This window comes from Brassica oleracea, chromosome C9 (assembly GCF_000695525.1).
Source record: "Brassica oleracea var. oleracea cultivar TO1000 chromosome C9, BOL, whole genome shotgun sequence".
Lineage (NCBI taxonomy): Eukaryota > Viridiplantae > Streptophyta > Magnoliopsida > Brassicales > Brassicaceae > Brassica > Brassica oleracea.
This window is the reverse complement of record NC_027756.1, coordinates 47,935,520-47,947,851: the sequence shown is the minus strand read 5'-3', so window position 1 is coordinate 47,947,851 and position 12,332 is coordinate 47,935,520. Positions and strand designations below refer to the sequence as shown.

General features: G+C 37.3%; 5 protein-coding genes across 6 annotated transcripts; 2 read left to right on the top strand and 3 right to left on the bottom strand.

Annotated features, from left to right (window-relative positions):
* Positions 1 to 2,062: 2,062 nt before the first annotated feature.
* Positions 2,063 to 2,656, top strand: LOC106312919. The gene has a single exon (XM_013750612.1). It carries the CDS (start codon positions 2,175 to 2,177, stop codon positions 2,484 to 2,486), a length of 312 nt encoding a protein of 103 aa, XP_013606066.1. The 5' UTR covers positions 2,063 to 2,174; the 3' UTR covers positions 2,487 to 2,656.
* Positions 2,657 to 3,212: 556 nt separating this feature from the next.
* Positions 3,213 to 4,358, top strand: LOC106312918. The gene is made up of 4 exons (XM_013750611.1): positions 3,213 to 3,663; positions 3,755 to 3,805; positions 3,880 to 3,931; positions 4,028 to 4,358. The coding sequence occupies exons 1-4, from the start codon at positions 3,403 to 3,405 to the stop codon at positions 4,156 to 4,158; spliced, it is 495 nt and encodes a 164-aa protein (XP_013606065.1). The 5' UTR covers positions 3,213 to 3,402; the 3' UTR covers positions 4,159 to 4,358.
* Positions 4,320 to 5,739, bottom strand: LOC106312917 (probable tyrosine-protein phosphatase At1g05000). Its single transcript, XM_013750610.1, has 5 exons — positions 5,484 to 5,739; positions 5,191 to 5,284; positions 4,928 to 4,985; positions 4,803 to 4,846; positions 4,320 to 4,714 (listed from the first exon to the last, which is right to left on the bottom strand). Exons 1-5 carry the CDS (start codon positions 5,633 to 5,635, stop codon positions 4,439 to 4,441), a joined length of 624 nt encoding a protein of 207 aa, XP_013606064.1. The 5' UTR covers positions 5,636 to 5,739; the 3' UTR covers positions 4,320 to 4,438.
* An 879-nt stretch (positions 5,740 to 6,618) lies between these two features.
* On the bottom strand, positions 6,619 to 7,570 carry LOC106316618 (CRIB domain-containing protein RIC4-like). 2 transcript variants are annotated; one of them, XM_013754502.1, is made up of 3 exons: positions 7,369 to 7,570; positions 7,194 to 7,274; positions 6,619 to 7,062 (listed from the first exon to the last, which is right to left on the bottom strand). In XM_013754502.1, exons 1-3 carry the CDS (start codon positions 7,490 to 7,492, stop codon positions 6,857 to 6,859), a joined length of 411 nt encoding a protein of 136 aa, XP_013609956.1. In that variant the 5' UTR covers positions 7,493 to 7,570; the 3' UTR covers positions 6,619 to 6,856. The 2 variants fall into 2 exon arrangements, with proteins under 2 accessions (XP_013609956.1, XP_013609955.1); XM_013754501.1 differs by having other exon boundaries at positions 7,146 to 7,274; positions 7,369 to 7,549.
* Positions 7,571 to 8,597: 1,027 nt separating this feature from the next.
* On the bottom strand, positions 8,598 to 11,260 carry LOC106316589 (serine/threonine-protein kinase CDL1-like). Its single transcript, XM_013754478.1, has 5 exons — positions 10,911 to 11,260; positions 10,636 to 10,802; positions 10,290 to 10,479; positions 9,823 to 10,217; positions 8,598 to 9,748 (listed from the first exon to the last, which is right to left on the bottom strand). The coding sequence occupies exons 1-5, from the start codon at positions 11,005 to 11,007 to the stop codon at positions 8,837 to 8,839; spliced, it is 1,761 nt and encodes a 586-aa protein (XP_013609932.1). The 5' UTR covers positions 11,008 to 11,260; the 3' UTR covers positions 8,598 to 8,836.
* Between the last annotated feature and the right edge of the window lie 1,072 nt (positions 11,261 to 12,332).

The window sequence follows — 12,332 nt, the reverse complement described above, 5'->3', positions numbered from 1 at the left end:
TTTAGATGAGTTTTCGATGATACCTGAAAACTTTTGATGGGTTGATCGGTCTATCAGTTAGAGATCTTCCTGGTTAGCTGATGGATTGCTCGGAATTATTTTTCTTGTTGCTGCTTGTTGGAATAGGAGACTGGTATATGGTTGAGAGAGATTTTGGTTTCAGGAATAAATTTTCCGCCTGTATTGTAGCTGAGCGTGGGGGCGCGTCTGAACTCCGATTGATGCGGGGTTAGCGGCGTTGGCTTCGTCTCGTCAAGAGCTTTAATTTGGTATCTGGCTCGTCGTCTGGATCCACCGGAGTTGAGGGATAGATCTGTTTGAAGTTTGTAACAAGAAATAAATAAAACAGAGCTCTCTTCTTTTGTTCCGAACCAAGAGAAACTCAAATCTTCCTCACAAAACTAAAAAGAAAAGAACTAACAGACTTTAACGGTAGAAATTTTGATTGAGTATAGTAGCCTCTATTTTTCACCAATTTTTTTTTTTAACACTGGGTTTGAATATCAAAATAAAGAGTTACAAAATGTTGAGAATGTTCTCCACATACTGAGAAATCCAAAAATGAACTACCTCTAAAAGAAAACAGGAGAAAACACATAAAAAGTGAATGCTAGAAAGTAACATCAGTAGATGCCATACGATAGCTTCACAATAAGGAACAAGCATATAAAGACCACTCCAAACCATGAGCCAGCATAGCTTAAAACTATTCAGCACTGTCAGGCCATAGTTTGAGACTGCTTCTTTCTTGAGCTCCAACACCAGCATAGAAACCTGAGAAGACTTGCGTTTACGGTCATAACCGAAGTTGAAATCATCTCTGTTGTGAGAAACAACACTAAGAACCATTCGCTTCTATTTCGATAATAGTATGAAGTGATCGAAGTCCACCTTACGACTTCCCATGATAAGTAAACATAAACCAAATTTCCAAACAATCGGACTAGAGCCGGAGAAACTCAGCCAAAACTTACGATTCGCAACAATCAACATCATGATTGGACCGTTGCCACCAAGATCAAGATAAAACAATCCAAATCAACCAAAGAGACAAATCGATGTAAACAAGAAGCTGGATTTGTAATCCCGACCTAGTCATCAATCCAAGCCATGTCTGAACCACAATTGGCTCTTCGAACATCTGAGCCTCACAAAAGGTGAAACTTTTATGAGTGGAGACGCAAACCTTCAGCACCTCCTCACCCAGCCATCCAAACCGCCACATCTTAGTAGCCATCAGCCAAAAACAAACACACCACTCCCAGCAGCTACATCGGACCATCCGCGACCTGTACATCTTGCGGCAGACGCAACACACAGTTCAACTTTGAGACAAAGCTCGAAACTTGAACATGACAATCCATCAAAACCTAAAATCAGAGCACAAGAACTAAAAGACACATGAACCCACCCTCTCACGACACCGGCAATGATAACCGGACACCGGAGAGGGCATATCTGAAAGCGACCAATTTCTTAATACTGCTGGTTCTACGGTTGAACCACAAACAAAGACTGTAAAACCAGAAAAAAATACATTGATAGCAGTATAAATCTCATTCAATACGTAGAAAACTCTAGAGAAAGTGTTTCCCTTTGTCTCTGGGTCTCACCTTGGTATTATTATTGGCCCGATTTCATTCAAGAGCTTCGGTTACTTTTTTTCTTCGTCAATTACTAAACTAAACAGATGAAATATATTAGTTCTTTTGGATTATATGTTTTTTCTTACATTTTTTTACCATGAAATCAACTTTATAAGTTTGTTATTTATTAGTTAATCACTATTTATAATCCTCATATTTTATTTTTTGAAATACTAATATTTACATTTTAGCAAAAGAAAAAGAAGTCTCACTTTGGTAAAATGATCCTTGAAAATGACAGTGTCAGGTATTATCCCGTTTCTCACGATTATAACTCGCTTCCAGATCTTACCACGTTTCATTCTGTGGGGATTGAATGAATATGATACAAAGTCTTACCATGCACCGTACTGCACTCTATAAAAACCTTTGGCTATATATATTATTTTATTAATTTTTAATATTTATAAACGTGCTGATAAATAATCTCGCATCGAGCCTCTCGCCCCCGCCCCTCTCTCAAATCCTTTCGTCTCTCCAATCAAACGAATTAGGGTTAGGGTTCTCATCTCCGCCGCCAATCAAACGATGACAGGCAAAGCGAAGCCGAAGAAGCACACGGCGAAGGAGCTCCAGGCGAAGGCCGACGCAGCGTTGACCAATAGAGGAGGAGGAAGGGCGGGGCTCGCCGACAGGACGGGGAAGGAGAAAGGAGGCCACGCCAAGTACGAGTGTCCTCACTGCAAGATCACGGCGCCGGATCTGAAGACGATGCAGATCCATCACGAGTCGAAGCATCCTAAGCTGCCTTACGAGGAGCCGAAGAATCTCCACGAGGCTCTGGCTGCTCCCGAATCGTCCAAACCTAAACCTGGAATCAGAGGAAGCCTCAAGAAGTGATCTTGGTGATTTGTATCGGTTTCCTTTTCTTAATTAAAAAGTTGTGATCTTTGTTTTTGGGTTTTCTTCAAGTTGTTGATGTGATGATAAAATGAAAAAAACTGCAATGATGCTTGATATTATATAAAAAGCTACTGATATCTATTATGAATCTTCTTCTGTTTTGAACTTATATGTATTGTTTTATATTCTTGTTTTCTGGATAGTTAGCTGCAAATTCTCTCATCTGGTTGATCTTTTGGTGAAACGAGCTTTGAGTTTGGTTCTTTGATTTCAATCTGTTTTGTTTATATTTCGTGTGTATCAGCTCTGAGCATCACTCTGTTTGTTATCAGACATGTTAGTTAAGCCAATTCTGCTAGTGAAACCTGTGAGGATTTGAAAAAGAAGAGTTAAACTTTCTGACAAAACAAGAGATTGGTACTTTGATTTGATGTCTGAAAAGCTTAGAGAAACAACATTTGCGTGTTCAGAGCCTTTGCCTCTCCTTTTTTCAAGCATCTAGACGAGTTATTAGATGGCGTTATTGTCTCTATTTTGACGAGAAAGAATCTAATTCTCATTGCGCTTGGAATTGATTACATAGTATCTCATCTCTCCGACGACTTGAGTAAACAGAATCAATGCTTTATAGCTTTTCGTGTGTTGTTATTCTTCGGTTGGTAGCACAGGTAGAAACGCAATTTCCACACGATAGTTATTCATTCTTCTCACACGTTAATCGAAATTTCGAATACTCTGACAACTATATTTTTGAGATGTGAAACCAAAATACAACTTTAATCCATGCAATTTTTGCCGGTCAACAAAATAAAGATAGACGACGACCTCTCACGGTTTCCTCTTTCGGGCTTTAGTGGGCCTTTTAATAGTAATTGTTATAGTTGGCTTCGTTTGATATGGGCCCAGAAATTATATGCTGCCGCGTTCTTGTCGTGTGTTAAAGGGCAATTCTTATGTAGAAGTGGAAAGACGCAGGACACTTCTTCTGTCACTTGGCTACTTCCTCTTAATCGAGCTTGTAATTCAATTACCTCACTTAAGAGTAGTACGTATTTTCCAGATGAATGATGAATCAGTGAAGGTCACTAAAGAAGAAGCCGAGTATGTTCTGATTGATCTAGACGATGTTGCGAGGCACATTGACATCCCATCAGAAGCTCCATATATTTTATCAGTTAACTTTTTTACTCCTTCTGTTTCTCTTGTTCTTGTATAGGTTTAAATACGTTCTGAGTTTTGTCTTCTTGTTGTTTTTCTGTTCTCAGGGTTTGGATACTTTGAATCCGGTTTTGACCATTGATGGCAAAATCAAGCTTGTAAGTTGCAACTAAATTTGCTTAAATATATTTAAGTTTCTTCTTATGGTTTTGTTTTGTTTCAAAAAAAAAAGGTTGGAAAATACTTGGAGACAATTGGTACATGTCTTGCTTTCTCTGATAAGGGTATCTTCACTTCACTTCCCTCCACAAACACTAAACACCTTGCTTGTTAGTTGTTTACCAAAACAAAAATAGATACAATTTTCTTTTTGCTTGCAGAAGTTGCAGCAGCTGATAACCAGACACCACACAAGACTGTCGAACCTGTTGCCAAGCTTCACAAGATTCTTAAGTTTAGATTAGCATTGGACAATGTGGATGGAGAGAACACAAGATCAACCAGTTCGTAATATGACGATGTTAACGAAATGAACAATTGTCAACCACTACTGAGTTTTTCTGTAACTGACATAACGAATCATAAATAACAAAACAAAATCGACATGTGTTGTTAGTGTCTTTAGAATCCATCTGTAAATTTCTCTAGGCTGTAAAAGAAAAAGAGACCAAATAAAATCCTCTGTTGTAACCCTAAACTCAGAAGAATCACCATCCGTCCATCACAGACAAGTATAAAGAATCTAAAAAAGAAAAGAAAAAGATATAATCCTCCGATTTTCAAACTTCTGTTCACCACCCTTTGGTGGCTTGAGGTTTATGCTGTTCTTGAACAACAAGATTCTCTTCCTGATACAGCAACTTTCTCCTCTTCAGACCATAACCATTGTACTGGTAGATTATGCTGTACAGACATTGCCTTAACCCGTGCACATCGAACTCCTCTATGAACGCTAAATCTCTTTGTCTCCATTTCAAACCGGCACAGTTCTGGTATTCCTCGAGAACAGATGATAAGCACCAGTTCTGCACTTTCCTCAAGCATCCCACAAGGCAACCCGTCCTATGCTGTGATCAAGCCAAAAAAAAATACACAAACGCCATCAGACCTCAACCTATTCTCAACCGAAAGCTTCAGAAAGGGTTTGGGGTTTACCTTTCCTTGCTTACAGTGGATGAGAATTGGATGGTTTCTAACATCTGTAAGCAAACAAAAGAAAAGAAGCTAAAAGAGAAGATACTAAGACATGAGAGGGTCGGGTCGCTCTATTGATTCCTTACCAACAAGTACTCTAAGAGCACTCAAGACTGTATCCTTTGGCATAGGAGTTGGAGGATCCTATGGGTGCGTAAAAAAAAAACAATCCAAACTCAGAAAACTCAAAGGCGTAGCCAATACAAGCCAGCACAAGACTAAACAGGAACAAGACATGGCAAACATAACCATGATACAAAATGAAGCTAAATATAAGCCAACAACTGAAGAGCTCATTAAATCCAATTTCTTCAATGATAAAAGGTCCAACAGAATCAGCAAATCATACCGTTTTGCCTTGGATACCGAACTGGAAAAGCTTGATGTTGTTGGATTGAAGAGACTTGAGATTCTCCTCAGGGTATGGTTCAGCACACAGATAACTGTTTTCCATAAAACCCAACAAATCAAAACTTGCTTTTTTTTTGTAATCCAATTAAGCAACGAGAGTGAAAGAGAGAATCTTTACATGAAAGATTCTTTTTTTTTTTTTGAAAAAAAGGTACATGAAAGATTCTTCTTTTGATAAAAACAAAATCCCAGGAGATTCAGAATCAACATAGAGAAAGAGAGAATCTTTACATGATGGATTTAAGATTGAGGGTCGATAAGAAACCGAAATTCTCGAGCTGAGGAAACCCAGATCGATAAACTCCGTCTTCCACCATCGAGAAATTCGCCGGCGGAATCAAAACCTCGCCGCCGTCGTTATCATCCTCGATTAATAAACCCATCAATCTCAATCGAACCAAATCAATCCTTGTTTCTCTCTCTCTGACGATAAAGAGAGGGAGAGAGAGAGAGAGAGAGAGAGAGAAAGTGATGGCAAAAGAACAAAAACTCCTACAAAAATCTAGAGAGAGAGATTAAAATTGCTTTAACAAAAAAAAAAAGTTTTATTTTTAAGGATTAGTGGGATAATCACGTCAAAAGTGGGGTTTTAATTTACTCTTGAAAAGATTAACGGAGATTTAGGGATTATATTTACTCTGTAATTAGCCTAAAGATAACAACTTAAAGTTGGTTTATTTTGTTTGTTTGTTGGATTCATTCACTAAAAAGTTGGAGTGTTTTATCTGTAATCTCCCAAGATTATGACACATCCTACGAATCTATCTGTTTGACTTGACAGATAGTCAATTTTTAGAATTTTCTATTTTTTTTGTTCCCACAGCTAGTCATTGTTTGGTTCACGAATCAACGGTTTCTAGAAGTTAAAATCATTTTTTGTTTTGTCTAATGGTTTGTTAAAATCATATATTTATGACAATAAACTATCTAATAGTATGAAGTTGTAGAATCAGATTTAGTTGTTTTTTTAACATTCCAAGTGCTTTGTTGATTATATTTCAAAATCATATGAAGTGCCAAAAATGAAAATCCTCAGTACCACTAATAATATCAGAAAATAAGTTTAAACTTAACTGAATGAATGCCTCCAATAATGTTTAATATATACTCTTTCCGTTCCCGGAAGTAAGATTTTCTAGAGTTTTCACGTTTATTAAGAATATAATAAATGTTTACAATTTAATTTACAATTTATTTTATTAATACACTTTCCAATAACTATCCACCAATAAAATTTAATCAATTCAAATATTCACAATTAATGTTTCTCATAAGTATACAAAAGTACCTTAAAAATATAGAAAATCTATTTTTGTGGAACAAAAATAAACTATAGAAAATTTTACTTTCGGAAACGGAAAGAGTATATTCTAAAACATTAAAATTATTTTATAACAGTTTGCGCATATATATCATATTCATTTCTTACTATTTACATACAAACACATTTAGATATTATATATAACCACTATACACTCCAATATATATACGGCATATCATACATTATATTTATAGATCAGATATCCCCCATATTGGCCATATGTATCAAAGTATGTCTAGATTCGTGTACAAAACATAAAATAAATTTAAATAGAGGAAGTGAATTATAAAGTTGGTTGAAGATGAGCAACTCCGGCGGCGGCGTCTTCTTTTGCAGCGGCGGCTGCGAGCAACTCCGGCGGTATGAGATCTTTCCATTCTCTACTGCTTTCCCAACCAATGTGCGATACATGTTTTACGTTTGTCGGTGCTCCTATCTCCATTAGTCCTGATGTCTCTCCTTCTTCACTCTCTTCTTCTTCTTTGTAAGCTACGTTATTAACATGAAGCAAAAAACATAGATAAAAAGTGGGTCTATCAAGTGTTTACTTTGACAATATTAGATAAGATTACCAAAGAGTTGAGAAATGGTCTTGAAGCTCTTGAAAAGCCGGTTAATACCCGTAGATATCTCCGGTTTAGATACCGCTAGGAACTTGAATACATTCTTCATGTTTTCTTCCTCCTCTTGGTCACGAATCCCTTTCGAAAATACATCAGTATATCACATAAAAGATACATGCATGGGATTTTACCTTAATACATACACTACATTATCTATGAATAGGGAAAGAACCTTGAGGAGAATGGTAGTGATGATGATGATGCTTAGAGAGAGGAGATAAAACGTCGACGCTTGAGTCGGAGAAACATCCGACGGAGAAAGGAAGCACCACAAGTCTCTCCATTCTATCTCTCATTTTCTACCAAGCCTTTCCTTTTACATTACTTATATTCATATTGCGTATATATACTATGAAAATGATAACCCACCAAATGTTTTAATGTAATTCTATATTGTTTTGTTTATAAACTTTGTTGGAATACAATTTGGTGGTGGTCGTGTTATGTGTTCTTCTGACTTTGTTGTGAAGTTACAATGATGTTAACGTGTGCACATGAAGTTACGGTTCGCTAGAGAAGAAAGTGATAGCTTTAGTTTTATTTTCTTCTTTTCTTCTTTTCTTTTGTGCATTGAGTTCAACTACTGTTTGGTAGATTGTTTCTTTTAGTGACGTATCCTTTGCACTAGTACATTTGATATTTTGAAAACTATAATACTGTATATATGCATTATGTAAGAATTGAGTTGTATCAATACATTTCTCATCGATCAATCTTATCCAAATTTTACACACTTGCTTTTTTATTATTTACAAAAAAAAAATCCTGTAATTAAAAAAAATAATTTTAACTTCAGATGGAGTCTATAATGAATACTCAAGAACTCTATAATGTATGCATAATGATTGGCTTAAATGATTAAAAATGTACATTATGTGTTACATCCCCTTGGAACCAAGCAATCTATTATTAGAAAATTGAACATTTTCCTCAGCAGAATATAACACCAAATGTTATGATGCCAAGGCCTTCTTTTCTGTAATTTTCTTTTGTTTCTCTATATATATATTTTTGTCACATACTTAACCATTTGATACCATTATAAATTGACCACTTAACATTAATAAATACATATAATTGAACCTTTTTATATGTATAGAGTACAAGTGTACAACAAGCCATCTCAATAATTGACTACCTCAATCGGTGGTTCACAAAATATTGTTTTTCCTAATACTATTTAGAAAAATGCTTTCTAGATCCAACCCATGAGTTCATCTACTATACATAACATATCTCAGCAAGTCTAGCGTTTAGAAAAAAGTATAAAACATATAGTAACTATTAGAAAATAAAATATGGTTTCTATTAGAGTACTTTTGTATAACTAGTTATAATCTTTTAACTTTGTAACATTGATCTCCTAGCTAATGAAAATATTTTGGAAAACAAAATGGTTGGATAATGTATTGTAAACATTTTACTCCTAACACACTGTATTCAAGGTATAAACACAAAAGTGTGTGTTAAGTTTCATATTTCCGAAAAGAGTTGCAGACAAATGTATGTTAGATTCATGCGACAAGAACTGGTTTGTTTTAAAACAAGAGAAGTTGAAACATTTTATTCGTGTTGCAAATGTGTTCAATCACGACTTTCTTAATCAACAAGTTCTGAGAGAAAACTCTTGAAAAAAATATTCACTCTTGATCAGAAGAATCATGGTCTTCTTCCTCTGGTTCGATCCGACGCAAAGACGAGTCACCACTTCCCTCGCATGTATTATCGTCTGAATAAATACTTTGGACTTCAGATTTTGAGCTATGAATATGCTCAAGCCGAGTTTCATGATTCTCCTCCTCCTCATCATCATCATCATGAGCAAGACTATTGACTCGCATGCTTGTGTTGTTAGACGAATCATTGTGATTTCTTTCGCTGTCAAACCGCAAAGAAAGCAAACTCTCTCCATTTGATTTAAAGCTGCTTTTACTGCTCAGCCTCTCGTTATCTTCCTCTTCAGAGCTATAACCATACTTTATCTTCAAGCTCTGAGCAGTTGCATTAGTTTCTTCAATAGACCTTCTCCTCTCGCTTCCAGAGTCAGATGAACTGCTAGAGCTTCTAGCTTTCTCCAACTGAGGAGAATCTTGTTCTTCTTCTTGATCCTTCTCTGAGTTTGAATCAGACTCATCTTCTGAATCGTTTCCTTTTGTTTCCTCATCTTGCTTCTTCATACTTCTTGATTCTTCTTCTTGTTCTTCTTCATCTTCTGAGTCTGATGATGAGACACTAGATGCATACTCTTCCTCTTTCCGAGGAAGAGAAAAGGGAACCACAGAACAAGAACCGTGTCTGCTCAAAGCAATAGACATACTCTTGTCCCTAAACGATGACACCGGAACCGCGGTTGGTACACCGTCTGTAGACATGGAAAGGAAGCTAAGCGCAACCATGACATCGCTTATCAAAGGACGAGCACTTGGTTCATCTTGTAAACACATTGATGTTATCGCCACTGCTTGATTCAACCCTCTCTCTGAGAACTTCTTCCTCAAGAGAGGATCCGCCATATCCGGATATCTAGTTGGATCTCTAAATATCGGTTGTGCCTACGCATATAAAAACATAAACAAATCATCAAAAAGAAATGCTTCAAAGACAAGGAAGAGATGTAGCGTGTTACCCAAGCAACTAGGTTTTGTTCATCGTTAGGTTTAGTAGTGTCAATAGCTCTTCTACCAGTTATAAGTTCAAGCAACACAACTCCAAAGCTATAAACATCTGATTTGATAGTGACCTCTTCCCCTCGCGTGTACTCAGGTGCTGAGTAACCATAAGTGTCCATAACCCTCGAAGAAAGAAACAAGCTGTCACCAGCCCCGGGGGATAGAATTTGCAAACCAAAATCACAAAGCCTAGGGTAAAACTCGTCGTCTAACAAGACGTTAGAAGCTTTTAGATCACGGTATATCACCGGTGGATTCACTTTATCATGTAAGTAATCCAGTCCTTCCGCTGCACCAAAGGCAATCTTCATCCTCGTTATCCAATCCATATGCTTGTGGCTTGGCTTATGCTCTGCGTATCAGACCCCATTGTCATCAATCTCTAAAACATTGAAAATGTTTTTAAAAGGTGAATGTTATTTACCGTAGAGATGGTCTTGAAGGGAAACACTAGAGAAATATTCATAGACTAAAAGCCGTTGGTCTCCATCAGCACAGTATCCTATCAGCTTGACGAGATTCGGGTGTTGGAGTTTATCTAATGACAGGACTTGTGTTTGAAACTCTTTGTTACCATGTAGTCCATGCTTGTCTAGCTGCTTCACAGCTACAACCTACACTCACAAAAGCAACCAAATAACATTTTTAAAAAAATACTAGGAGGTTCGGAACCGAAGCTACAACATGTAATATTAGTTTCGTCCCATCATTGTAATGAATCATTGAAAACGTATCTAAAGTTGTGAAATTTTTGAAGGGGAGTAATAAACCTGGCCAGTAGATTGAAGGGTTCCTTTGTAAACCCTACCGAACCCACCTTCTCCTATAAGACATTCTTGCCGGAAGTTCTTTGTCGCCATCGCTAGTTCCCGGAAATTGAACGTTTTAAGCGGAGTTTGCTCTGTTTCTCTTTCCTCTATATGTTTCGTCGTCGCCACTGAAACCACATTTTATCAAGTTTTCATAATTCGAAAGTCGCGGGAAAAAGAAAGCTAACAGCTTTTTAAATATATGTAAAATGTTTTAAAAACGTTATTATGATTACCAGGTGGTCTGAAGTCGTGATCATCGTGTTCGTTAGTCCTGTTCTTACAAGAAAGGTTTCTGTTCCTTTGTGAATTGAAACATGGAAAACAATTCATGATTATCAGAATCTGAAAAAGCCTAAATTACAATAAAGATTGAAACTTTTTTTTTGTTGAGGGGATTAACGATGGCGGGGTCCTTCAAGAGGTTGAAGGACCCACGTTAAAGTGTAAGAAATTTTTATGAGATTGTAATGAAACGAGACAGAGGAAGGTAGATGAGACAGAGAGAGAGAGAGGGAGGAATAAAGAGAACCAATCAGAATAACATGAACACATCCGATGAACCATGCGAGAAGCAGGGGACACAAGTTTTTTTTGTCGTCTTTTTACAAATTATATGTTCTGTTTTTGCAACTTTTGTTCAAATCCATAAAGCATGGTCAGCCATCCTTCTTATCATTTACCTTCAATCTAATTTTAAATCTCTAGTTTTACTTAGTTGTCTTATCAAAACTTACCAAAATGCATTTGTTTTTTTTTTTTTTGGCTCAACATCTACTTTCATTATCCAACATTGTTAGGACCTACATCATAGTTTGATCCTAGAGAAGGCATATCAGCCTCTATGACATGGATTAACCAACTTGGCATAACAGAATACAACTTAGGAACATGATTCATAAAAGAAAAAGCTTCCTTCGCTATCCTATCTGCCGTTTTATTACCTTCACGGGCAAAGTACTCGACCCTATAGCTCCGGTTTGTTGAGAGGGAGTGGGTGATCTCCTGTATGATTGGCTTCAGTTTTGGCCATGTCTCCTCCTTACCATTAATCATCTTGGCCAGAACCAGAGAATCTGTTTCGAACTGGACATGCTTGTAACCGAAGCGAATCATCGACTGGATTGCCCATTGTAGCGCTGTTGCCTCAGTTTCTATTGGTGAGCCCACTCCCTGAAACCTTCGAGCTCCTGCCCACAGCATCCGACCTGTGTAGTCTCTACTCACCCACCCAACTCCCTGATTTTGCCGGTTCTTGTGCCAACTCCCATCAGCATTGCATTTGATCCAACCTTCTGGTGGGGGTTTCCATTTGACTCGCGGTCTGTCTACTGTGAGCTTTTTCACCTCCTTTTTTTCTTCCTCTGATCTCTCCAACCATTCTTTCATGTCCTCGAGGGCTTTGTTGACTGCGTCTTGAGCTGCATAGTCTTTGCCCTGGAAAAGGAAATCGTTTCTGTTTTTCCAGATGCGCCATAACAGCCACGGTACGAGATCAGCGCATGCTTCTTCCTTGGGATATCTATCTTGGAGGCTCATCACACGCCATAAATTAGAGTATAGGGAGTCAGACATAATACCATCGACAGGTGCATGAACTGGAGATAGTGCCCAGACAAGGCGAGCGTAGGGACATTCAAACAAGATGTGATTTATTG

Coding starts and splice junctions, on each gene's coding strand:
- LOC106312919 (XM_013750612.1), top strand. CDS start 2,175: ATGACAGGCAAAGCGAAGCCGAAGAAGCACACGGCGAAGGAGCTCCAG.
- LOC106312918 (XM_013750611.1), top strand. CDS start 3,403: ATGCTGCCGCGTTCTTGTCGTGTGTTAAAGGGCAATTCTTATGTAGAA. Junction 3,806..3,879: donor TTGATGGCAAAATCAAGCTT/GTAAGTTGCAAC, acceptor CAAAAAAAAAAG/GTTGGAAAATACTTGGAGAC. Junction 3,932..4,027: donor TCTTGCTTTCTCTGATAAGG/GTATCTTCACTT, acceptor TTTTGCTTGCAG/AAGTTGCAGCAGCTGATAAC.
- LOC106312917 (XM_013750610.1), bottom strand. CDS start 5,635: ATGGGTTTATTAATCGAGGATGATAACGACGGCGGCGAGGTTTTGATT. Junction 4,986..5,190: donor TCGGTATCCAAGGCAAAACG/GTATGATTTGCT, acceptor ACGCACCCATAG/GATCCTCCAACTCCTATGCC. Junction 4,715..4,802: donor TCCACTGTAAGCAAGGAAAG/GTAAACCCCAAA, acceptor GCTTGATCACAG/CATAGGACGGGTTGCCTTGT.
- LOC106316618 (XM_013754501.1), bottom strand. CDS start 7,492: ATGAGAGATAGAATGGAGAGACTTGTGGTGCTTCCTTTCTCCGTCGGA. Junction 7,275..7,368: donor TCACTACCATTCTCCTCAAG/GTTCTTTCCCTA, acceptor TATTTTCGAAAG/GGATTCGTGACCAAGAGGAG. Junction 7,063..7,145: donor GACCATTTCTCAACTCTTTG/GTAATCTTATCT, acceptor TTAATAACGTAG/CTTACAAAGAAGAAGAAGAG.
- LOC106316589 (XM_013754478.1), bottom strand. CDS start 11,007: ATGAATTGTTTTCCATGTTTCAATTCACAAAGGAACAGAAACCTTTCT. Junction 10,803..10,910: donor TCACGACTTCAGACCACCTG/GTAATCATAATA, acceptor ATGTGGTTTCAG/TGGCGACGACGAAACATATA. Junction 10,218..10,289: donor CCTTCAAGACCATCTCTACG/GTAAATAACATT, acceptor TCTGATACGCAG/AGCATAAGCCAAGCCACAAG.